At 40.4% G+C, this 24,140-nt stretch overlaps 2 protein-coding genes across 2 annotated transcripts in view; both read right to left on the bottom strand.

Moving 5' to 3' along the window:
* Window positions 1-13,536, bottom strand: part of C4H10orf53 (chromosome 4 C10orf53 homolog) — a 42,896-nt gene extending 29,360 nt beyond the window's left edge. Inside the window, exon 1 of the mRNA XM_024561127.1 lies at window positions 13,440-13,536. Coding sequence (XP_024416895.1) covers window positions 13,440-13,536 — 97 coding nt within the window. The remainder of the gene's footprint in view (window positions 1-13,439) is intronic.
* A 6,309-nt stretch (window positions 13,537-19,845) lies between these two features.
* The window catches only part of CHAT (choline O-acetyltransferase), a 77,474-nt gene continuing 73,179 nt past the window's right edge, over window positions 19,846-24,140 (bottom strand). Inside the window, exon 15 of the mRNA XM_045195915.2 lies at window positions 19,846-22,906. Within this exon, the coding sequence (XP_045051850.1) occupies window positions 22,637-22,906 (270 nt within the window). The 3' untranslated portion in view covers window positions 19,846-22,636. The remainder of the gene's footprint in view (window positions 22,907-24,140) is intronic.

Raw genomic sequence — 24,140 nt, 5'->3', positions numbered from 1 at the left:
AGTCTTAAATCTAGTTTCATTGAACATCATAACAGAGTGGAGGTGTGAAATCTTTCCTTTTTCTTTTTTTAAAAAATTTATTTATTTATTTTTATTCAGTTACAATTGTCTGCATTTTCTCCCCTTCCCTCCACCCTACCCCAGCCAGTCCCACCTCCCTGGTTCTTTAAAAAGATCAACAGATTGACAAATTTTAAGCTATAGTGACTAAGGAGAAAAGAGAGAAGACTTAAAATAACTAAAATAATAAATGAAAAACGGTACATTACAACTAACTTTACAGAAATAGATAGGATTTAAAAAAATACATACATAAAAAGGATTGTAAGAGAGTACTATTAACTCCTATACACCAACAAATTGGCTAACCTAGATAAAATGGACACATTCCTAGTAACACAGAACTACCAAAACACACTTAAGAAGAAATCAAAAATCTGAACAGACTGATGACTAGTAAGGGGATTGAAACCTTCCAACAAAGAAATGCCCAGGACCAGATGGCTTTACTTGTGAATTCTACCAAACACTTAAAGAAGAATTAATGCCAGTCTTTCTGAAACTATTCCAGAAATTGAAGAGAGGGGAACATTTTCAAACTCATTCTATGAGGCCAGCATTATGCTGATCTTAAAGCCAGACAATGGGTTCCAGCCAAGATGGAGGTATAGTTAGAAATGCTTCAATTCCTCACACAACCAAAAGATGGATAACAACCAATTTAAAAACAATAAACAACTAAAAATGCTAGAAAATCAAACTGCAGGGAACTCCAACCACCAAGGAGTTAAAGAAACATTCACTCAGACCAGTAGTAGGGGCAGAGATGGGAAACGGGAGATGGGCAGCTGAGCAGAGAGGATATGTAGCAAGACTATGGACTGCAGGGGTGAGGCAGGGCTGGCTGAATGGGAAAGTAAAGAGTCAAAGCTAGCTGTAAAGTACTGTGGGGGTTGCAATGGTGGGAGAAACTCCCAGTTTCGCAGGAGAGTTAGGTGGAAAGTGGGGCTAGAGGGGAGCGAGTCACCAGCATTGTTCCCTCTCTTCACTCTCCCCTACAGACTGCACCACAAGGCAGAAAAGAGGGTGGCCCCACCCTGGCAAATACCTAAGGCTCCACCCCCTTACAACATAACAGGTGCACCGAGACAAAGAAATATGCCCCAAATGAAAGAACAGATCAAAACTCCAGAAAAAGAGCTAAGCAATGAGGAGATAGACAACCCATCTGATGGAGAGTTCAAAACACTGGTAATCAGGATTGAGTTTGGTCACAAAATGAAGGAAGAAATGAAGGCTGCCCAAAGTGAAATAAAGCAAAATGTCCAGGTAACCAACAGTGAAGGAAAGAAAACTGGAACTCAAATCAATGATTTGGAACAAAAGGAAGAAATAAACATTCAACCAAAACAGAATGAAGAAACAAGAATTCAAAAAAATGAGGAGAGGATTAGAAACCTATGGGACATCTTTAAGTGCTTTAACATTTGAATCATAGGGGTGCCAGAAGTAGAGGAAGAGCAAGAAATTAAAAATTTATTTGAAAAAATAATGAAGGAGAACTTCCCCCATCTTGCAAAGGAAATAGACTTCCAGGAAGTCCAGGAAGCCCAGAGATTCTCAAAGAAATTGGACCCAAGGAGGAAAACACCAAGGCACATCATCAACTTACCCAAGATTAAAGATAAGGAGAGAATCTTAAAAGCAGCAAGAGGAAAGGAGAGAGTTACTTACAAAGGAGTGCCCATAAGACCTATTTCTCAAAAGAAACCTTGCAGGCAAGAAGAGTCTGGAAAGAAGTGTTCCAAGTCATGAAAAGTAAGGATCTATATCCAAGAAGACTCTATCCAGCAAAGCTATCATTTAGAATGGAATGGCAGATAAAGTGTTCCCAGAAAAGGTCAAGTTAAAGGAGTTCATCATCACCAAGACCTTTTTATATGAGATGTTAAAGGGACTTATCTAAGGAAAAGAAGATCAAAAACTATGAACAGTAAATGACAACAAACTCACAACTATCAACAACCGAATCAAAACCAAAACGAAAACCAAAACCAAACCAACAAAACAACTAGAACAGGAACACAACCAGAGAAATGGAGATCACATGGAGGGTTTTTGGTGGTGTGGTCAGGGGGAATAAAGGGAAGGAAAGGTATAGGGAATAAGAAGCATAATTGGTAGCCATAATATAGATGGGGGTAAGTTAAGAAGAGCATAGGAAACAGAGAAGCCAAAGAACTTATATGTACAACCCATGGACATGAACTAAGAAGGGGCAGGGAGAATAGTGGAGAGTGGAGGGCATGCAGGGGGGAGGAGGAAAAAGGGGAGAAAAAATTGGGAACACTGTAACAGTATAATCAATAAAATATACTTTTAAAAAAGCCAGACAATGGCCCTATAAGAAAACTACTGACCAATATTCCTCATGAATATTGATGCAAAATCCTAAACAGAAAACTAGAGGATTGAATTCAGTAGCATAATAAAAGTATGTGCACCATAAGCAAGTGGTGCAAGGTTGGTTCAACATATGAAAATCAATAAATATAATATACCTCATTAATAGAATGAAGGATACAAAACCCCATATTTATCTCAGTTGACTCAGAAAAAGCACTTGAAAACTATATTTTTTCATAATAAAAACACTTAACAAACTGAGAATAGTAGAAAACTTTCTCACTATGATAAAAACCACATATGAAACATCACAGATGACATCACACTCAATAGAGAAAGGCCAAAAGTTTTTCACCTACAATCTGGAACAATACAAGATTTTCAAGACAAAAGCAGGAGAAAGTGGCCTGCTTTTGCCACTTCTACTCAACACAGTATTAGGTCTAGCTAGAGAAATTGGGCAAGAAAAAATAAAAGGCATCTAAAATGGAAAGAAAGAAGTAAAATTACCTCTATTTGTAGATGGAAAGATCTTATATCTAGAAAATCCTATAATCCACAGAAAACTGTTTGAGCTAATAAACAAAACAGCAAAGTTTAAGGATATAAAATCAACACACAAATCAGTTTATTTCTATATGCTAACAATGAACAATCTGAAAAGGTAATTGAGAAAATGGGTTCAATTACAATAGCATCTAAAAAAGCAAAACACTTAGTACAAGATTTAACAAATTGCAAATCTCATACACTGAAAACTACAAAAATGCTAAAAAAGTTAAAGAAGACCTAAATAAATGAAAAGATAGCCCATGTGCATGGATTGAAAGACAACATTGTTAAGTTGACTATACACTTGAGCCTTAAACAACACAAGTTTGAACTGCAGGGGCCCACTTGTGCACTCTTGTTTTTTCAATAAATATTGTCAGTGCTCCATAGCATCTCCTGATTCAACCAACTGAGGATCAAAACTACTATTTTCTATATGTGGTTGGAAATCAGAAGATGTGGAGGGCAGTCTGTATGCATTATTCCATGACAATTTATATAAGAAACTTGAATATCTGCAATTTTGGCATCCACACCAGGGTGGAGGTGTTTTCTGGGAAAAATTCCTTACAAATACTGAGGGATGACTAAACTTTGGAGGATTAAAATTTTATACTTGCATTTTTGACAGTGTGGTGCATCAGTACCACTAACTCTTGCATTGTTCAAGGGTCAACTGTACTTCTCAAAGCATTAGACAGACTTAATGACATTTCTCTCAAAATTCCAATGCTGTATTTTTTGGCAATGGAAAAACTCCTAAGTATTACACAGAATTTCAAAGGACTAGAATAGCTCAAACAATCAAGAAAGAACAAAGTTGGAGACCTTACACTTCCTCATTTCAAAACTTACTCAAAGGTACATAATCAAAAGAGTGTGGCACTGTCATAGGATAAACATATAGACCAATGGAATAGAATTGACAGTCCAGAAATAAACCATCACATCTTTGGCCAATTGATTTTTGACATGAGTGCCAGGATCATTCAATGGATAAAGAACAGTCTCTTTAACAAAGGGTACTGTAAAAACTGGATATTCATAAGAATATTTTTTAAAATTTTATTTTCAATTAAAGTTTACATTAAATATTATTTTATATTAGTTTCAGTTGAACAGTGTAGAGGTTAGACAACTATATAACTTACAACATAATCTCCCAGATAAGTCTAGTACCTACCTGGCACTATATATAGTTATTATAATATGATTAACTATATTCCCTATGTTGTGCTTTATATCTCTGTGATTATTTTTATAATTGCCAGTTTGTACTTTAAAAAAATTTTTAAATATATTTATTGATTATGCTATTACAGTTGTTCCATTTCCGCCCTTCACTCCACTCCATCCTGCCCATCCCCTCCCTCCCACATTCCCCCCCTATAGTTCATGTCCATGGGTCATACTTATAAGTTCTTTGGCTTCTACATTTCCTACACTATTCTTACCCTCCCCCTGTCTATTTTCCACCTATCATTTGTGCTACTTATTCTCTGTACCTTTTCCCCCTCTCTCCCCCTCCCACTCCCCTGTTGATAACCCTCCATGTGATCTCCATTTTTGTGGTTCTGTTCCTGTTCTAGTTGCTTGCTTAGTTTGCTTTTGTTTTTGTTTTAGGTGTGGTGGTTAATAACTGTGAGTTTGCTGTCATTTTTACTGTTCCTATTTTTTATATTCTGTTTCTTAGATAAATCCCTTTAACATTTCATATAATAAGGGCTTGGTGATGATGAACTCCTTTAACTTGACCTTATCTGAGAAGCACTTTATCTGCCCTTCCATTCTAAATGATAGCTTTGCTGGATACAGTAATCTTGGATGTAGGTCCTTGCCTTTCATGACTTGGAATACTTCTTGCCAGCCCCTTCTTGCCTGTAAGGTCTCTTTTGAGAAATCAGCTGACAGTCTTATGGGAAGTCCTTTGTAGGTAACTGTGTTCTTTTCTCTTGCTGCTTCTAAGATTCTCTCCTTCTGCTTAATCTTAGGTAATGTAATTATGATGTGCCTTGGTGTGTTCTGCCTTGGGTCCAGCTTCTTTGGGACTCTCTGAGCTTCCTGGATTTCCTGGAAGTCTATTTCCTTTGCCAGATTAGGGAAGTTCTTCATTATTTGTTCAGTTAGGTTTTCAATTTTTTGTTCTTCCTCTTCTCCTTCTGGCACCCCTATAATTCGGATGTTGGAGTGTTCCAAGATGTCCTGGAGGTTCCTAAGCCTCTCCTCATTTTTCCAAATTCTGTCGCTTCATTCCTTTCTGGTTGGATGTTTCTTTCTTCCTTCTGGTCCACACTGTTGATTTGAGTCCCAGTTTCCTTCGCATCACTATTGGTTCCCTGTACATTTTCCTTTGTTTCTCTTAGCATAGCCTTCATTTTTTCATCTAATTTGAGACCAAATTCAACCAATTCTGTGAGCATCCTAATTACCAGTGTTTTGAACTGTGCATCTGATAGGTTGGCTATCTGTTTGCTGCTTAGTTGAATTATTTCTGGGGCTGTGATCTGTTCTTTCATTTGGGCCTTTTTTGGTCTTGCATGCCTGTTGTGTAAAGGGGCGGAGCCTTAGGTGTTCACCGGGGTGGGGTAATGCTGGTCCTTGTGCTCTGACGCTGTATGTGGGGGAGGGGCCAAGAGGGAGCAATGGCGCCTGCTCTACTCTCTGCTGGATTGTAGTCACTCCCTCCACTACCCACAATCAAATTGGGCCCCTCTGGTGTTGATTCCCGAGTGGGTGGGCTTGTGCACACTATAGGCCCCTGTGGGTCTCTCCAATGACCTCTCCTGTGAGGCTGGGAGTTTCTCCTGCTGCCTCCTCAACCCTCATGGGTGTTTTCAATCAGAGGTTTGAGGCTTTATTTCCCCACGCTGGAGCTCTGGGCTGCATGGTCTGTTTTGCTTCCCCGCTGTTCCTCCCAGTTTATCTATGAGCAAAGGTGGGGTCATGGGGTCTGCTAGCGTTCGCACTGCCTGCCCCGTTTGTCCCACAATCCGCCAAGTCTCTGGGTCTGGCTGCTTTGCCATGAGTGCTGTGTGCCCTACTGCCCTTCTCCGCCCCTCCTACTGGTCTGGATGAATGTTTCTTCTTTATCTCCTTGATCATCGGACTTCCATATGGTTCGATTTTCTGTCAGTTCTCGTTGTTTTTTGTTTTTAAATTGTTGTTGTCATTCTTTGGTTGTGCGAGGAGGCACAGTGTGTCTACCTACACCTCCATCTTGGTTTCCAATAATTGCCAGTTTGTACTTCTTAATCTTCACCCTTTTCACCCATTCCTCCCCCCCCAAACCACCTCTTATCTGGCAACTATCAATTTATTTTTTGTATCTTCAAGTTCATTTATTTTATTTTTTAGATTCCACATGTCAGTAAAATAATATGGTACTTGTCTTTCTCTGTCTGACTTATTTCACCTAGCACAATATCATCTAGGTTTACCCATGCTGTCACAAATGTCGAGATTTCACTTTTTTTATAGCTGAGTAATATTCCATTGAATATATGTACTACATCTTCTTTATCCATTTGTCTTATGATAGACACTTAGGTTGCTTCCATATCTTGGCTATTGTTTATTGTTTATAATGCTGTAATGAACATACAGGTGCAAATATCTTTTAGAATTAGTGCTTTGTATTTCTTTGAATAAGTACTCAAGTGGAGTTCCTGGGTCATATGGTAGTTCTATTTTCAATTTTTTGAGGAACCCCCAGAGTAGCTGCACCAGTTTACAATCTCACTAACACTAGTTGTTTGTTGATTAGTGATGATAGCCATTCTGACAGGTGTAAGATGGTATCTTATTGTGGTTTTAATTTGCATTTCTCTATGATTAGTCATGTTAAACATCTTTTCTTATGTCTATTGGCCATCTGCACATCCTCTTTGGAGAAATGCCTATTCAGATACTTTGCCCATTTAAAAAAATTTTTTTTTGTTTGTTGTGAAGTCATGACTTCCTTATATATTGTAGATATTAACTTTTTATCAGATTTATCATTTGGGTTTCCTTTGCTGTACAAAAGCTTTTTAGTTTGATGTAGTCCCATTTGTTTATTTTTTTTCTTTTGTTTTCCTTGCCTGAGGAAAAATATTAAAAAATATATTGCTAAAAACATGTCAAAGTGTTATTGCCCTTGTTTTCTTCTAGGAGTTTTATGGTTCCAGAACTTACATTTAAGTCTTTAATCCTTTTTGAGTTTATTTTGGTATATGGTGTAAGAAAATCCTCTAATTTCTTTTTGGCATGCATCTGTCTAGTTTTCCCAACACCATTTAATGAAGAGACTGTCTTATCCTGTTGTATATTTTTGTTGCCTTTGTCATAGACTAATGTGCCAGATAGATGTGGGTTTATTCCTGGGCTCTCTATTTTGTTCTGTTGATCTATTTGTCTGTGCCACAGTATTATGCTGTTTTGATTACTATAGCTTCATAGTATAGTTAGATATCAGGGAGTGTTATACCTCCAATTTTGTTCTTTTATCTCAGCATTGCTTTAGTTATTCCACGGCTTTTGTAGTTCCATATTTATGACTTGTTGTAGTTCTGTAAAAAAAAATGCCATTGGTATTTTGATTGGGATTGCATTGAATCTGTAGATTACTTTGGGTAGTATGGACATTTTAACAATGTTTATTCTTCCTATTCATGAGCACAATATATTCTTCCATGTATTTGTATCTTCTTTAACTTCTTTCTTCAATGTCTTATAGTTTGGTCTTTTACCACCTTTGTCTTGTTCCCAGTCTTAAAGGAAATCTTTCAAAATTTCACTGTTGAGTATGATGTTAGCTGTAGGTTTGTATATATGGCCTTTACTATGTTAAGGAATTATCCCTGTATTCTGACTTTGCTAAGGCTTTTTTATTTTTATTATTTTATTTATTTTTATTTTTTTAATTATTGTTCAATTACAGTTGTCTGCATTTTCTCCCCACCCCTCCATTCCACCCCAGCCAAATCCACCTCCATCCCCTGCCTCCACCCTCCCCCTTGGTTTGGTCCATGTGTCCTTTATAGTAGTTCCTGAAAAGCCCTGGGGAGAGGGGTTTTCAGGAGCTAAGGCTTTTTTTAACCATAAATTGATGTTGGATTTTGTTTTTCCTGCATCTATTGATAGGACCATATGGTTTTTAGTCTTCATTTTGTGTTACTTGATTTGTAAATATTGACCCAATCTTGCATCCCAGGAATAAATCCTACTTGATCATAATGTGTGATCTTTTTAATGTTTTGCTGAATTTAGTTTGCTAATATTTTGTTGAGGATTTCTATATCTGTGTTCATAAGGGATAATGGCCTATAGTTTCCTTTTTTTGTAGTGTCTTTGTATGGTTTTGGTATTGGTAATGCTGGCCTTGTAAAATGAGTTTGGGAGCTTTCCCTCCTCCTCAATTTTTTAGAATGCTTTTGTAAAATTTGCCATTGAAGCTATCTGGTCCAGGACTTTTGTTTGTTGGGATTTTTCTGATTATTTACTGATTTGATTTTGCTAGTATTTATCAGTTTCTTCAGATTTTCTTTTTCTTCTTAATTCAGTCTTGGAAGATTGTTTGTTTCTAGACAATTATCCATTTTTTCCAGGTTGTCCAATTTGTTGCAATACAATAGTTCATAGTATTTCCTTATAATGTTTTATATTTCTGTGGGTCAGTTTTCACTTATCCTCTTTCATTTCTGATTTTATTTATTTTGGTCCTTTCTGTTTTTTCTTGGTGAATCTGGCTAAAGGTTCTCAATTTGTTTATTTTTTCAAAGAACCAGCTCTTGGTTTCATTTATTTTTTTCTATTGTATTTTTAAGACTCTTTTATTTACACTCTGTTCTTTATTATTTCCTTCCTTCTACACACTTTGGATGTTATTTGTTCCTTGTTTCCTAGCTTCTTTTGTTAAAGTTCTCACTAAGTCCTTCTACTCTTTCCCTAAGTTCACTGAGCATCCTTATAACCAATGTTTTGAACTCTGCCTCTGGTAGATTGATTGTCTCTATTTTGTTTAGTTCTTTTTCTGGAGTTTTGTTCTGTTCTTTCTTTTGGGACATGTTTTTTTGTCTGCTCATTTTGTCAGCATCCCTGTGTTTGTTTATCTGTATTAAATAGAGCTGCTATGTCTCCCAGGCTTGGTAGAGTGGCCTTATGCAGTAGGTGTCATGCAGCCTATCCAGTCACCTGAGCTGGGTGCTCCAGGTGAGCCCCCAGTGTGGGTTATGTATACTCTCCTGTTGTAGTTGAGCCTTGATTGCTATTTGGCACATCAGTGGGATAGATTTACCACCAGGCCAATTAGCTGTGAGGACTGGCTGTAACCACTGTGGAGAATTAGCAGTGCAGGACCTACCCCATGGAACAGAACTCACTTTAACAGTACTCAGGTACCTCGAGTCTGCCCCTGGAGTGTATTGTTCATTGAGGTGGTTGGGTGGTACTTTGGCATGGTCTGAAGCTGTTCACTGGGTGCACTGGCTCTGGGACCTTCTGGGAGATGCAGGCCAAGATCAGTTGCGAGCTGTGTTCTGTGTGGGGCCACCCAGCATGAGCTACAAATCAACCTGTGGATGGCTGCGACTTGTGCAGTACAGGCCAAGCTGTGAACCATGGCCAGCTCTGTTAGTGCTGGGCCTGAGGCCACTTAGCAAGAAATACAGGGCACACAGGACAGGTGCTTCTTGTTTGAGAGCTTTTAGGAAAGTCAGTATCAAGAGCCAAGACAGGTTGTTTGTATGGAAAGCCCCTGGAAAGGTCTTGGTTGAGCCACAGGTTGAATGGGGTGGGATCTCAGGAAATCACCATGGCAGGGTGTACAGTGTTAGCCAGGACGTTGGAGACTCAAATATAGCACTGCCTGCCAGTTTTGTGGGTGGAATATTTAGCAAAAGAACAATGGCCTCTGCTAGCCCTTGTGTTTGGGAGAAAGCTGCCGCCCCAGTCTTCGACCTGAAACTAGACAATTCAGTTCCTCCCTTATGTCCATGGTGTCTTTCAAGCTGCTGCCCCAGTGCTGGAACTCAGAGCAACTGAGACTGAGTAAGTCCATGTACAGGCCCTTCAAGAGGTTGGGACTCCTGAAGCCCTCTATCTCACTGAGCTACAATCCCAGCTGGTTCTTACAGCCAGAAGTTTTTGGGACTTCTCTTCCTGGACTGGAACCCTGGGCTAGGGATTCTGGTGTAGGACTGGACCCATGGGAGGACCTCGGCATCTGAGATAGTCCTCATGATTTTTAACCACCACACATATGTGTGGGACCAGCCTGTTCTGCATCTCTATCTCTCTTACCAGTTTTGATGTGGCTTATTCTTTATACCTTAGTTATAGGACTTCTGTTCAGCTATATTTCAGGCAGTTCTAAATAATGGTTCTTCCCAAACAACCCAATTAAAAAATGGGCAAAGGACTTGAACAGACACTTCTCCAAGGAAGACATACAGAGGGCCCAGAGACATATGAAAAGATGCTCAGCATCACTTGCCATCAGAGAGATGCAAATTAAAACCACAATGTGGTACTATCTCACACCGGTCAGAGTGGCCAACATAAACAAATCCACAAACAAACGTTGGAGAGGATGAGGAGAAAAGGGAACCCTAGTGCACTGTTGGTGGGAATGCAGACTGGTGAGGCCACTGTGGAAAACAGTATGGAATTTCCTCAGAAAACTAAACATGGAGCTGCCCTTTGACCCAGCAATTCCGCTGCTGGGATTATACCCTAAGAACCCTGAAACACCAATCCAAAAGAACCTGTGCATCCCAATGTTCATAGCAGCACAATTTACAATAGCCAAGTACTGGAAGCAACCTAAGTGCCCATCAGCAAATGAGTGGATCCAAAAACTATGGTATATTTACACAATGGAATTCTACACAGCAGAGAGAAAGAAGGAGCTTATACCCTTTGCAATGGCATGGATGGAACTGGAGAGCATTATGCCAAGTGAAATAAGCCAGGCGGTGAGGGACAAATACCATATGATCTCACCTTTAACTGGAACATAATAAATAGAAGAAAAAAGGAAACAAAAAATAACCAGAGACATTGAAGTTAAGAACAATCTAACAATGGGCAGGGGGGAGTGGGGAGGGGACAGTGAGGAGAGGGGATTACAGGAACTACTATAAAGGACACATGGACCAAACCAAGGGGGAGGGTGGACGTGGGGGAGGGAGGGGGGTTCAACTGGGCTGGGGTGGAGGGATGGGGAGTAAAGGCACACAACTGTAATTGAATAACAATAAAAAATAAAAAAAGAAAGAAAAAAAATGGTTCTTCCGTAGTTAGTTGTAATTTTGATGTGGTTGTAGAAGTTTCCAAGTACTGTGTTTACCTACACCACCATCTTGACTGGAAGCTAGATCTACCATATTTTTGAAGAAAATGCTGCAGTTGCTTTTTACCAAAAGTGGGTTATGAGGTCAAGGTTTTGTGGATAGTCCTAGGTCATCAGGTGGCAAAGAAGTAAAAAAATCAGGTTTTTAGGCAGTGTCCTTAGCCAAGACTACAAAACATTTAAGCATTACCAAATAATACTGAGCTATTTACAACAGAAAGTTCTCAATCAATTCTCTCAGAGAAAGCAGTTTTTTTCTGGTGATTGAAATCCTCCCCACACTCTAAACTAAATAGAACTCAAATGCTACCCCCTCTGGGAAGGCTTCACTGAATGCTGATTTTGTGTCTTCTGCACTCCCAAGGCATTTTGCCTGGAAAATTCTGGGTTTGGGTCAGATAATGGAGTTCATGAAGACTCAGTCTCAGGCTCTCTTCTTATTCTATATGTTCTCCCCAAGTCAATGACTCATGCCTTCCTCTCTCCAGGACAGACTTTTTTCTCTGAACCCCAGAATAGTAGAGCTAAGAACCTCCACCTACGTAACTGAAAGCACCTGAAGTTTAATAATGTCCAAAATGGAGCATGTTCCTCCACTGAACATCTTTGGTGTTCTCAATTTTAGTGCAGAGCACTTTCATCCATCAGCACTTGGCTCAAGCCAGAGCTGACTGGATCCAGACAGCAGCCTCTTGACCCTTGCCTCCACTCTGTATATTTTTAGGAAGTTCCATTTAAAAAAATATTTTATTTTCTTATTTTTAGAGAGACAGGAAGGGAGAGAGAAAGAGATGGAGAAAAACATAAATGTGTGGTTGCCTCTTGCATGCCCCATGCTGGGGACCTGGACTGCAACCCAGGCATGTGCTCTCCTGACTGAGAAACTGGTGACCCTTTGGTTTGCAGGCTGGTGCTCAATCCACTGAGCCACACCAGCCAGGGTGGGAGTACCATTATTTTACTTTCATCTACCACCTTTTTATGGCTGTCCTGGTACAAGCTACTATTATCTCTCCCATGGACCACTACAATAGCTCCCTGACTTGTCTCCATGCTTCCATTCTTGACCACTTGTAATCTGTTCTCATAGCAGCCACAGTTTTATCCCCCTGCTTAAAACTTTTATATGGCTGCACTGGCTGGTGTGGCTTGTGAATTGAGCACAGGCCTGGGAACCAAAGAGTTGCCAGTTTGATTCCCAGTCAGGAGGGCACATGCCTGGGTTGCAGGCCAGGTCCCCAGTAGGGGGTCCTTGAGAGGCAATCACACATTGATGTTTCTCTCCCTCTTTCTCCCTCTCTTCTCCTCTATAAAAATACATAAATAAAGATCTTTAAAAAAACCCAGAAAACATTTGTATGGCCCTGCAGGATCTGGTTCCTGTCTACCTGTCCAATCTCATCTTCCATCAGTTCAACAAACACATCATTTGTTCATGCTTGCAGCCTTTGCAGGTATCGGTCCCTTCAGTTAGAATGCTCTTTCTTCTCTTTACCTGGTTAGTTACTGCTTACTCTTTAAAAGTTAAACTCAAATGTTAGAAACCTTTCCAGATCTTTCCCCTCTCCCTCCAATTATGGCCAGTGGTGGGGCCCACTATGACTATGTTTATCTGTCAGAGTCTTAGCAATACTGTCAATTAGTAGTCAACAATGCCAAGGTCACAACAATGTGAATGTTCACCAGTATGTCCCAGGTAACTGGAGGAGGGTCTGACACATATTAGCTGCTTAAAAAAAGGTTGTTCCAAGAATGAATGATCAGGGGACAGACACCCCACCATTTTCTAGCCAGCAATATGACCTTGAAAAAGTCACTATTCCTGATCCTCAGTTTCCCACTGTGTAAAGCAAAGTGTGTAATCCTTTCTATCCAGATAACTTGTGTAAACTTTCCAGCACCCAGTGGGCTCACATGTTTGTTTTGTTCCCACTCTTATATTGAAGCAGGGGAAGCCAGAGGAAGATGCTGAATCATCCCAGGGTGGTAAGGGCTCAGAGAAGACTTTCCAAAAGAGGTGGCAAGTGGTCTGGGCCTGAGGAAGGAAGGAGGTCTAGACAGAAGGCAGAGCCTGCACAGATGCTCAGAGGCTAGGGTATACCTGGGCACATGTAGGTTGGTGTTGGTGGCCCTCTGGCTCTTGGCCGCCCACCTTGCAGGCCCTCCAGGCGGCACGTGCGGTGCTCCACAGATAGGCCAACTGCGCTGTATGGGCCATAGCGCAAGATGACCACCGCATTCTTGGGCATGGCTGGGCCGCCTGCCTGGGCTACAGCGCAACACACACTGCTAGGCAACAGCTCTTCAAGCCCTTAAGAGTGGGCGTGACTGGGCGTGGTCAGGGAGGGTGGGGGTGGAGCTTGAGGATCTTACGTACCACTCCCAGCCCAGTGCATGGCGTAATGGAGGAGGGTGAGGAATTTCCTTCTCTAGATGCCTGTATCACCTAGTGTGTGCCCACTGCTGGGGTGCAAAAGGGTGTAGTGGTGGTTGGAGACAACTTGCTTTAGCAAACTTAACAGCCAAATAAACAGGATTTCAACGTGGTATGGAAAATGTTGATAAATGATAATAGCCAGTATTTATAGCCAATTACAGAAAAGTACGTATCAGGCAACATATTAAGTACTTTCCACGTGCTGTCTCATTTAATCATTTTACCACCACTATGAAATAGGCTGTATTTTGTTATGATTGTGTATTAACAAAACTGAGGGGCAGACGGGTCAAGGAACCTTCCCAGGCAAGTCAGGGGTGTAGCATGGATTGGAAATGCTTTGAGGTGCCTATATATAGGCATAGAATTTGCTTATGCCTGGGATTTATCTTGCCTGGGATTTGTTGAGATTCTTGAAACTGAATTTAAGCCCTTCGTTTGGTTTCAGAACATTTGGAGCCATTATCTTGTCACATATTGCTTCAGTTCCATTTTCTCCCTTTTCGAGGACTCTAGTTAAATGTATGTTAGACCTTCTCAATGTATTCTTTATGTCTCCCCTCTTCTGTGTTTTTCTTTCATGCTTATTTAGGGGTTATATGTATGTACATAAGTATTTATTCATTTATTTCTAACTATAATCCAGTTTATTAACTTCTCCAGAAGCTATGTATTAATGGCTGTTAAAGCCATTAGATTATTTATTTCAGTTTAGTTTTCAATTCTAGAATTTTACTTTAGTGCCTTTTTAAATCTTCTGTACCACTTTGTATAATAAGTTAGAATAATACTATTATTTTTATTCTTTAAGCTATTGATGAGTAAATAACCTTAAATATCTTCTAATATTAAAATACTTTGCATTCTTGGATAAACCTGATGACTTAGTCATTGGTGTATTATCTTTTTTATATACTGTTAGAATTTGCTAAGATTTTGCTTAGGATTTCTGAATAAATATGCATGAGTGAAATAGGCATGTAGTTTTTTTTATTGTGTATCCTAGTCTGGTTTGGACATTAAGTTATACTAGCTTCCTAGAATAAATAAGGGAGTATAGAAGAAGAGGGAATATCCCCTTATTAATTTTATACAGAATTAAAATGATAACTTCTTTGAATGTCTAGTAGAACATATCTATAAAATTTTATGTTTCTCCCCACATTCTTTTTCACTGAGTGGGAAAATGTTTAACTACTTTCTTTAATTTATTTGAGATTTATAGGAATATTCAGAAATTTTATTTTTGCATCAGTTTTAGCAAATTATATTTTTCTAAGAATTTTTCCTTTTTTATCTAAGTTTTTAAATTTATCAGCCTATGGCAATTGATATTCTCTAATTTTAAATGTCTACTTTATTGTAGTTATGTCAACTTTTTCTTTTTTTAACATTTGTTTTACCAGAGACTTGTTAATTTTATTAGTCTTTATTTTATTTTATTTTTATTTGTATTATTTTTATTTATTTCATTTTGGAACATGGAATTTATATTTTTTCCATTTTTTAAAATTTTATTGTTCAAGTACAGTTGTCTGCCTTTCTCCCCCACCTCTCCCACTCACCCCAGACATCCCTACCTCCCTCCCCTGATTCCACACCCCCCTTGGTTTTGTCCATCTGTCCTTTATAGTTGTTCCTGAAAATGCTTCACCCTTTTCACCCCATTATTCCTTCCCATCTCCCCTCTGGTTACTGTTCATTTGCTCTTAATTTCAATGTCTCTGGTTATATTTTGCTTGCTTGTTTGTTTTGTTGATTAGCTTCCACTTAAAGGTGAGATTATATGTTATTTGTCTTTCACCACTTGGCTTATTTCACTTAGCATGATTCTCTCTAGTTCCATCCATGCTATCTCAAAGGGTAGGAGTTCCTTCTTTCTTTCTGCTGCATAATATTTCATTGTGTAAATGTACCATAGTTTCTTGATCCATTCATTTAGTGATGGGCCCTTAGGGTGCTTCCAGCACTTGGCTATTGTAAATTGTGCAGCTATGAACACTGGGGTGCATAGGTTCTATGGTTTGGTGTTTCAGGGTTCTTAGGATATAATTCCAGCAGTGGTATTGCTGGGTCAAATGGCAGTTCCATTTTTAGTTTTCTCAGGAAATTCCATACTGTTTTCCACAGTGGCTGCACAAGTCTGCATTCCCACCAACAGTGTACAAGGATTCCCTTTTCTCCACAATGTCACCAGCACTTTTTTGTTGATTTGTTTATGGTGGCCATTCTCATCAGTGTGAAGTGGTATCTTTTTGGATTCTTTTTGGATTCTGTACAAACTTTTGGAATATTTGTTTGAGTTATGCATTATTAGCTGCTTTTAATCTTTGTTATTTGAGTTTGCTGTTCCTTCTGCTTTCTTTGAATTTACTGTTTGGCTCTTTTCTTTTTAAAAAAAAATTTTTAAGTTACATTTAGCTCATCAATTTTCAGTCTTCTTTCCTGATATAAGTATTGTAAGCTAAAAATTTCCCTAAAGGCATCACTTTAGTTGTATCCCAGAGGTTTTGATGTGTGGTATCTTCATTATCATTTTGCTCTAAATTTTAAATTTTTATTATTGTTTCTTCTTTGAGTCATGAGTTTTAGAAAGACGTGTTTCTTCTGACTGTGGAATATTCTTAGCCATTCTCCATTTGAATAGTGCTCCCTCCCATTTTCTCTAACCTTTCCTTTCTTCAGTCCTACAGGTATCTTCCCTGTGTTTTTATTTATTTTTAATGTTAAACATATCTATTTTATAGCTTTTTTTTTGAGTAATGTATTCTCTCCAGCATTTATGATGTTAATTCTCCTTTTTGGTTATCTGCTACTTTCCCTCCTGTGAGGCATTTCTTATGCCATTTTTATTTTTTTTACTGTAATTTCATCTTTAATGGAGTATTTTTCCCCCTGTGGGTGTCTGGTGTGTCTATGGTTGGGGTTGTGGAAAGTGGTTTTACATTTGTTTCATCTGAGACCCTTTGGGTCTTATTGACTTAGGCAATTAAAAAATTATTGGCTTGGGGTTCCTGCTTTATATTTAAGTGGTATTAATTCAGATTCCACATCCACATATGACACAACTGTATAGTTTAATTTCTCATTGATGTCTCCCCCCCCCATTATCTACAGCTCTCAGTGAATGGCTTGGTCTCTTAGTGGTCCCCTGGGTTAATGGGAAGAAGTTTTCTAGTCCTTTTTACAGGGTTGGGACACCTCTGTGAGGTTCTGGTTTTGTATGAGATATTTAGCTGCCTTTTCCACCTATTATGGGCTGCAGTTATGTCTTTTTTAACTTTCAGGAGTGTCAGCCACTAGTCAAGTTGGATATACCTTTAGCTCCTGCTTAGTGCTCTGTTTTGAACATCCTTTGTTTTCTGGAAAGTGAGAATTTTTTTCTTGAATTGAACTATAGGTTTAAAAGAATGTTCTCTCTGTGTGTATGTCTTTTATAGGTGGAGGGGGTCCATCTGCAGCAACTCAACCTGCCATTTTGCTGCTCCTTTAATATATGAAATTAGAGACCAGATGAGGTACAGAAATAGAAAGTGAAATCCCACAAGAAGATGGAAGAATCAATAGGGGAAGAAAAGGAGAGAGCTGGTGCTTAGAAATCAGGGAAGGACAGAGTTTTTAGAAATGTCTTCTTACATGATGTGAAGCCAGCTTTTCCCAGGGGTGCTATATTGTTCATCCTGCAGAATCAAGAGGTCTCTTTAGAAGGACAACTTAGAGAAACAAAATCAGTGAAATTGGCTAAATTTATAAAGGAAATCCAAGGCGCTGGTTCTCACCCCTCCCACAAGGAAAACTGCTTAGGAGTAATTTGGAAATTTCTGGTTGCTTCTGTGAAACTGAGAGGGACTCTTCCCTGAATTTTACCTGAATGTACCAACATCCACCCCACAGGATCTTCAGAGACAACAAGGAGTGGATGGCACTGTTTTGTATGTGGCCTGTTCATACTCTTCTCTGTTATCTACATGTACTCATTTCAGGACCAAGTGTGATTTGGTCTGTCCAGAAAGTATCCAACCATGTAATATGAAAAATAGAGACATATACTGAAGAAGATATAAGAAACATTGTACATAGGACAATGACACCTGAGTCCCCTTAAACTAGGCACCTTGGGACCTCACACAGTTCTCCCAATGTCTCTTCCACTGTTCAAAACACTCTACAAAATCCTTTGTTGGAATTGCCATCAGCTGCTCCATCATATTTTCCTGAATCTCATCAACTGTCTGAAATCTCTTCCCTTTCAAAGATGATTTCAGTTTTGGGAAAAGCCAGAAGTTGCAGGGCACCAAATCTGGGCTATAGGGGGCCTGAGTCACCTGGGTGATTTGATGTTTCACTAGAAAACTCTGCACGAGACATGATGTGTGAGAGGCATGTTGTCATGTTGAAGCTGCCAATCACCAGTTGCCCATAGCTGAGGCCATTTTTGTCATATTGCATCTCTCAACTGATGAAGAACATCAAGCTAGTACTCATTAATTGTTTGGCCTGGAGTGGCATACTCGTGATTGACAACAGCTTCCCAGTCAAAAACACAGTTAACATGGTCTTGGTCTTGCTGCGGCTTTGCCATGCCTTCTTTGGGAGTGGAGAACCAGGTGACTTCCACTGAGATTACTGGGCCTTCGTTTCTGGATCATAACCATAGACCCATGATTCATCTCCAGTTATGACCTTCTTGAGGAAACCTGGTTCATTGGTAGTGGGGTTGAATCAAGTCATTAGCAACTGTAGCACGATGTTCCTTCTGCTCTGGTAGCAGAAGCCATGGAACAAATTTAGCCATGACACATTTCATGCAAAATGACACAGTAGTTTTTGGAATCCCCAGATCAGCTTCTAGTTCTCACACTGTCAGTTGCTGATCTTTGTTGATTGCAGCCCATACACGTTCAACATTCTCAGGTATTCTACTGGTTGTAGGGCTTCCAGAACATAGATCACTTTCAACAGATTTTTGACCACCTTTGAAGCATTTGTATCACACTTTTATTTGTGTTGCACTCATTGCATCATCCCCAAAAGCCTTCTGAATCATCCAAATAGTTTCCATGGAGGAATGTTCAAGCTTAATGCAAAATTTGGTGCAGATTTATTGCTCTACTCACCCATTTTGAATGCAATGGCCACATAGTATACATGCCCACTCAACAGTGGCTACCACCATCAGTGACTAGTACCGTGAAGTTGTCATTGTTTACACATGCACATTCTAGTTCACACTTCTTGGCTATCAGGTTCCATTGATGTCATGCAAACTGTTCTCATTATATTAACAATGGCTGGACTTTTTCCAGATAGACCTCATATGTGGTAAGAGCAAACCCACATTACTTAGATCCTGAAAATTCCTAATCCTTCCATTCCCCATGGAGCATTCTTAGCCCTTATCTTTTTGAATGATGCCTTTTCCATATCCTAATCACACAAATCATACATTTGGAGGTTCTTTTTAGGCTCTGATTGAAAAGCATTTGGTTTCTATTTGGAGGAATTTCCATTCTAGTTGTGTGGATTATTGTGGCTGTGGAGCCAGTCTTGCAATCTGGAATGGTCTTTTGGCCATGCTGGCTGAGGGAACCTGTGTGCACAGGTATCTGTGAATCTGCAATAAGAATGCTAATTTTTTTTAATATCACTTCCTAAGTCTTCATAAATGACCATCTTACATCATCTCACCACAACCCTGGAAGTAGGTAGTGCTGATATCAACATCCACATTTTACAGATGAGTAAACTGAAGGTTAGACAGGTGAAATAATATCCCAAAAGTTCATGGTTAAGTTAGAGGTAGAGCTGGGTTCATATTTTAGGCATCCCACCTCTGAGTCTGGTGCTTTTCCTTCCACTCCATTCTTGCTGTGCATGTTTGTGCAGGCTTAAATGGAGATACCCAAATCTACACCAAGCTTTCTGTCAACCTTATCATAAGCACTGTGAAGATTCTCTGTTCCTCACCCCTACCCCATGATGGTATACCACACACTAGAGATTTAATGTTCCTTCCTCCCCTTTCTCTTTTGATCCCTGTATCTAAAGACATCCACCACTGCTGCTAACACATTTCAGATAAAGGCAAATGAATTGTTGACCCAGATCACAGAATTTATACCAACATTTTAATAGCATTTCTGGGTAGAAACAATGGCCAACACCATCTTTCTTGGCATTACTTTTTATTGAATACAGACTTACAGTCTTTAAATAATTTGAATATAGTGTTTTTAATATACAGTTCTTTAGTCATATATATATATATTTCTTTAAAGCACAAAACTATAACTTAGAATGGATGGCTACAAATGCTCATGTACATATTGCCATAAATCTAAAACTATTTTGTAAAAATAGAACTCAAATAACTGTATATTTTGGCAACATAGCAGTATTGTAAGGTGGCCAAATACATTTTTATTATGCAGCACTATCCCAAAATGACTGACTCAAGTTTCATTTTCCATCTGTTTGGGGACAGTCTCCTTTACTAGGGTCCCCACAGAGATGCCCATGGCCATGGCTCAGTGTTGCTTTTGCATAAAGACTCTGTGCACCCCCTGTGCATGGAGGGGGAAGACCAGCTTCCAGCCCCTTCCTCTGAGGGAGGAGGTATCCCTCCTGCCAGACTTCACTATCAAACTTTTCTAAGCCCTCACAGTGCATGGTTAATATCTGAATAAACAGAGTCAGTTCCCTTTCCCTATGCTCATAAAATGGCAGATGTGAGTTTGGTTCTTTCAAATCGGTATAAAATATTTGAAATAAAGAGCACTCACATGGTGCCCACTGTGGAAACAACATCCTGACAGTGGGTGCCAGTGCCCATCTGTTTGTGCAAGGCCTTTACACATGTGAGGCAATCCTCACAGCCTCACGAGGTTGGGACATTCTTATCCCCATTTGATGAGTCTCTTGGCCAAAGTCAGCAGGGATCCCTGACCCCAAATCCGGAGCTCTCTACTTGCCCAGAAATCCCTGGAGGGAAACCAGAAAAGAACTCAGATCTGTACTATGGTCTTTGGGTGAGGACAGACAAGTGGCTTTGGGTCAACTTATATCAGGTGGACAGCAGTTTCCAGACATTCTCAAGACTCTTGGGCTGCTACTTCCCAAGTGGCACAGGAAGATGGATGTCCAAGAGCCAGAGCAAGGACCTACAGACCAATGACTTTGATTGGCCATGCCGGAATCTCCAGGATTATTCAATAGAAGTCCACAATCTAAAACCAGGGTCTCATGGAATTGACTGCTTGGGACTGCATGTATTTTTGAAGAGCTAAGCAAAGGTCAAAATGTCTGCTCCCATGTCTACCCTGTCTGCTTCAAAACAGGTCAAAGTGCAGACAGCATGCACAGTGGCCCAAGGAAGGGACAGGTGCAGGGTCCCTGGGCCAGAGTGGAATGCTCAGAATGTCAAAGAGCACAGCAGGATGGGTAGGGGTGGGGTGGGAGTAGGGATGACTTTTTTAGGATTCCCCCACTCCTACCCAGGAACTCACCATAAGAGCTGAACTCTGCAGTTCCTCTGGTCAGAGACAGGTGGCCTCAGTTATGTGCCATTTGATTTTTCTGGCTGCTTTCCTACTCCTTTGTCCTTTTAGATTTCCCATAAAAACATGCCCCAGTGGGAAGATCTCCTCTATGATCACAGCCTCTTGGGACAATTTCAACTCTGGTTCTGTGGACTGTCTGCCCTCCATCAGGGTTGGCTCTGGACGTGGCTGTACCCCCTCCTGGCCAGCTATCCCTCAGCCCCTAAGGCCATAGGAGAGTCCTGCTCTGGGCTCCTTCATGTAGGTTTAAGTCCTAATCCCTGGACAGCATCCCTCACATAAAGAAACCCACCCATCTGTCCAAGGATGTCCTGCTTGGGCCACTGAGATTAATTTCACAACAGTTTTCTTAAAAGCATCTCTTAAAGATAAATAAAACAAATCAACAACAAGAGAAAACTCTCAATGCAACCCTCTCTCTTCTTCTCTAAAAGGCAGGTACCTATGGGGCACATTTTTGTGTGAAGGGGAGTAAGAAAGCAGCCAGAAAAACAGAAGTGGCAGGTTCCTTGGGGAAGTGTACTGGTCCTCCCTCCATCTCCACTGCTTGCCCTGGGCTACACTGTTTATTCAACAGGGATTGTCCCTGAGGCCCCTGGGGAAGCAGGGAGCAGCAAGTACTCTAGGGCAATGACAGACAAGTTTTTTTTTTCCCCCTTCCAGAATAGCCAGATCAGATTTTATGAGTTCAGTTGAAAGCTATCCCTGGGAGGTAAAAGGTGAAATGTGTTTGTGGGACTAGGTCACTATATTTTAAATTAACTTAAGCTCTGTGTGTGGGGGGGAGTTAAGAGCTTACAGAACTGTATGGCTCAGCACAGGCCACTGTGAATGATTAGACTATTTGAATCTAAAAACAAATCCCCCTACTCCTCCCCAAAAGAAAAGAGGTAATGACCTGGAGTTAACCTCTTTCCTCATGATTCATTAGGTACATTTCACTTAATAAGGTGATTCATTCTTCTGTTGGGCAAAAATGTGACCTAGACATGCTAGGTCCTTTTGGGGAAGCAAATAGCAACATTAAGCTTCTGAGGCGGTGAAGGGAAGTCAGTGTGCATTTCCCCAATTCACCCAGGCCACTTCTGAACCAGGCTGGTTTGATTTCCTCATCACCAATTTTATCAGTGCACAGGCCAGAGGGCAGCTCTACATCCAATGACGATTCCATGCCTAATGAGAGACACTTTCCTCCAGACACTCAACTTTGTGTGATGCCCCAATGTGGTCGGTGTTTGGCCCTGGGAACAGAGGAGCTGCAGAAAGCTAGGGTGAGGGTTGAAATCAGGGGTTCAGCAGGGTCTGGCAGCTGCAGAATGCTTGGTTTGGGGAGGTGATATGCAGTGGTAGGAGTCAAGGTTGGTGGCACTGGCTGGGCCTTGTTGCTTTTTCTTTTGTCATCAGCGGCTTGCCTGCAGCAGACTGAGGCAGACTGCAGAGGTCTTTCATTTCAGTCAGGCTTTCTTCCACAGCTTTTGCAAACTTGGGAGAAGAGGTCTCTTTGCAGCTGTGGAAGCTTGAGATGCAGAAAAGGATGCTTTCAGGCTGGGGGTTGTAGCAGGCACCATACCCTTCGGGCACGACTGGCCCATAGCAGCAGAACATGTCCATGGCTGTGGGTACCTGCAGGAGAGGACAGGTCTGGAGCTGATTGTTCTGAAATTCAGTGTGTGAGCCTGCCAGAATGATGTACATTCTAGCAACCCGGGGTCCTCAGTGGAGTATTTGCTTCTCTAACTATTTTCCACCTGGGCATTTGACTGAATTAACCAAATCAACTGACTGCTTTCAGCATAGATGGCCACACCCAGAGTCATAACGACAAATCCATCTAACTGCATGCTATGAGGAGAAGAGGACCATAAGCCATTTCCTGGTGTGAAATCTGCTCTTCTTGGTGAGTCAGAAGCTCCCAAATTTTACTGCTGCTGGGTCTCAGCTGAGTCTCTTCTTCATCTGGGGGCCATTTGAGGCACTGAAGCAATCAGAGTAATTTACTAAATGGCACCCTGGTGACACCCAATGGTTCAATGTCTTTCCAAAGGGAGTAATTTATGAACTGGAGGAAATCTGGCCTGTCTCCTCTGTCAATTTCCCCCATATCCTTAATTACTGTCAGCATTGCCTGGCTGGTCTGATTTTTCTCCCCACAGTCTGGTCATGCACAATTACCCAGCACTGGGTATTTCAATGTTTGCCATCAATTGGAGTTTTAGTTGTGTACCTAATATGTTTTGAATTCAGAGCACCAATATTTTGTAATCCAGATCACAAACCCAGAAAACTGTTTCTGAAGGCATTTAAGTCATAAATGTTCATTTACAGTTGAAAAAAAAAAAACCCAAACCACCACACTCCAATTAATTTTATTAGCTGGTCTTACCTAGAAAATAGAACACATTTTGGGTCAGGTGCAGGGTAGGTTTGTTTTAAACCCATAGGTTTCTGGTGCTGTGTAATCGGGCCTTCAGAAATGGCACTGGTTATTTTAATGGGGCAGAATAAACCATTAGTCTTGATAATAGAGTCACCTCATTGTCAGACAAATTTGCCATGCAACAGCCAAAGGCCATAAAGCCATTCCAAAACACTTTTTGCCCATGGATGATTTCCTGAAGAATTTACGTTGTGTTCTGCCCCCATTTAGTCACATTTGTGAGCTCACTGCAGTAATAAGAAAGTCAAATTACTGAGAGGACTTTTATCCTCAAACACAACTTTTGAGTTCCTTTTATTGCTCATGTCCAGCCTTTCACAGATGAGGTGGAGTTTAGGAAACTGACATATGGCAGTACTTTCTTTCCTAAACTGCTGCCTTTCTCTAATGGATTTCATTCTGTCTTTGTGATAGCGGTCT

This window comes from Desmodus rotundus, chromosome 4, assembly GCF_022682495.2.
Source record: "Desmodus rotundus isolate HL8 chromosome 4, HLdesRot8A.1, whole genome shotgun sequence".
Classification (NCBI taxonomy): domain Eukaryota; kingdom Metazoa; phylum Chordata; class Mammalia; order Chiroptera; family Phyllostomidae; genus Desmodus; species Desmodus rotundus.
Note: the sequence above shows the minus strand (reverse complement) of the source record. Positions and strands in the feature narration are given on the sequence as shown.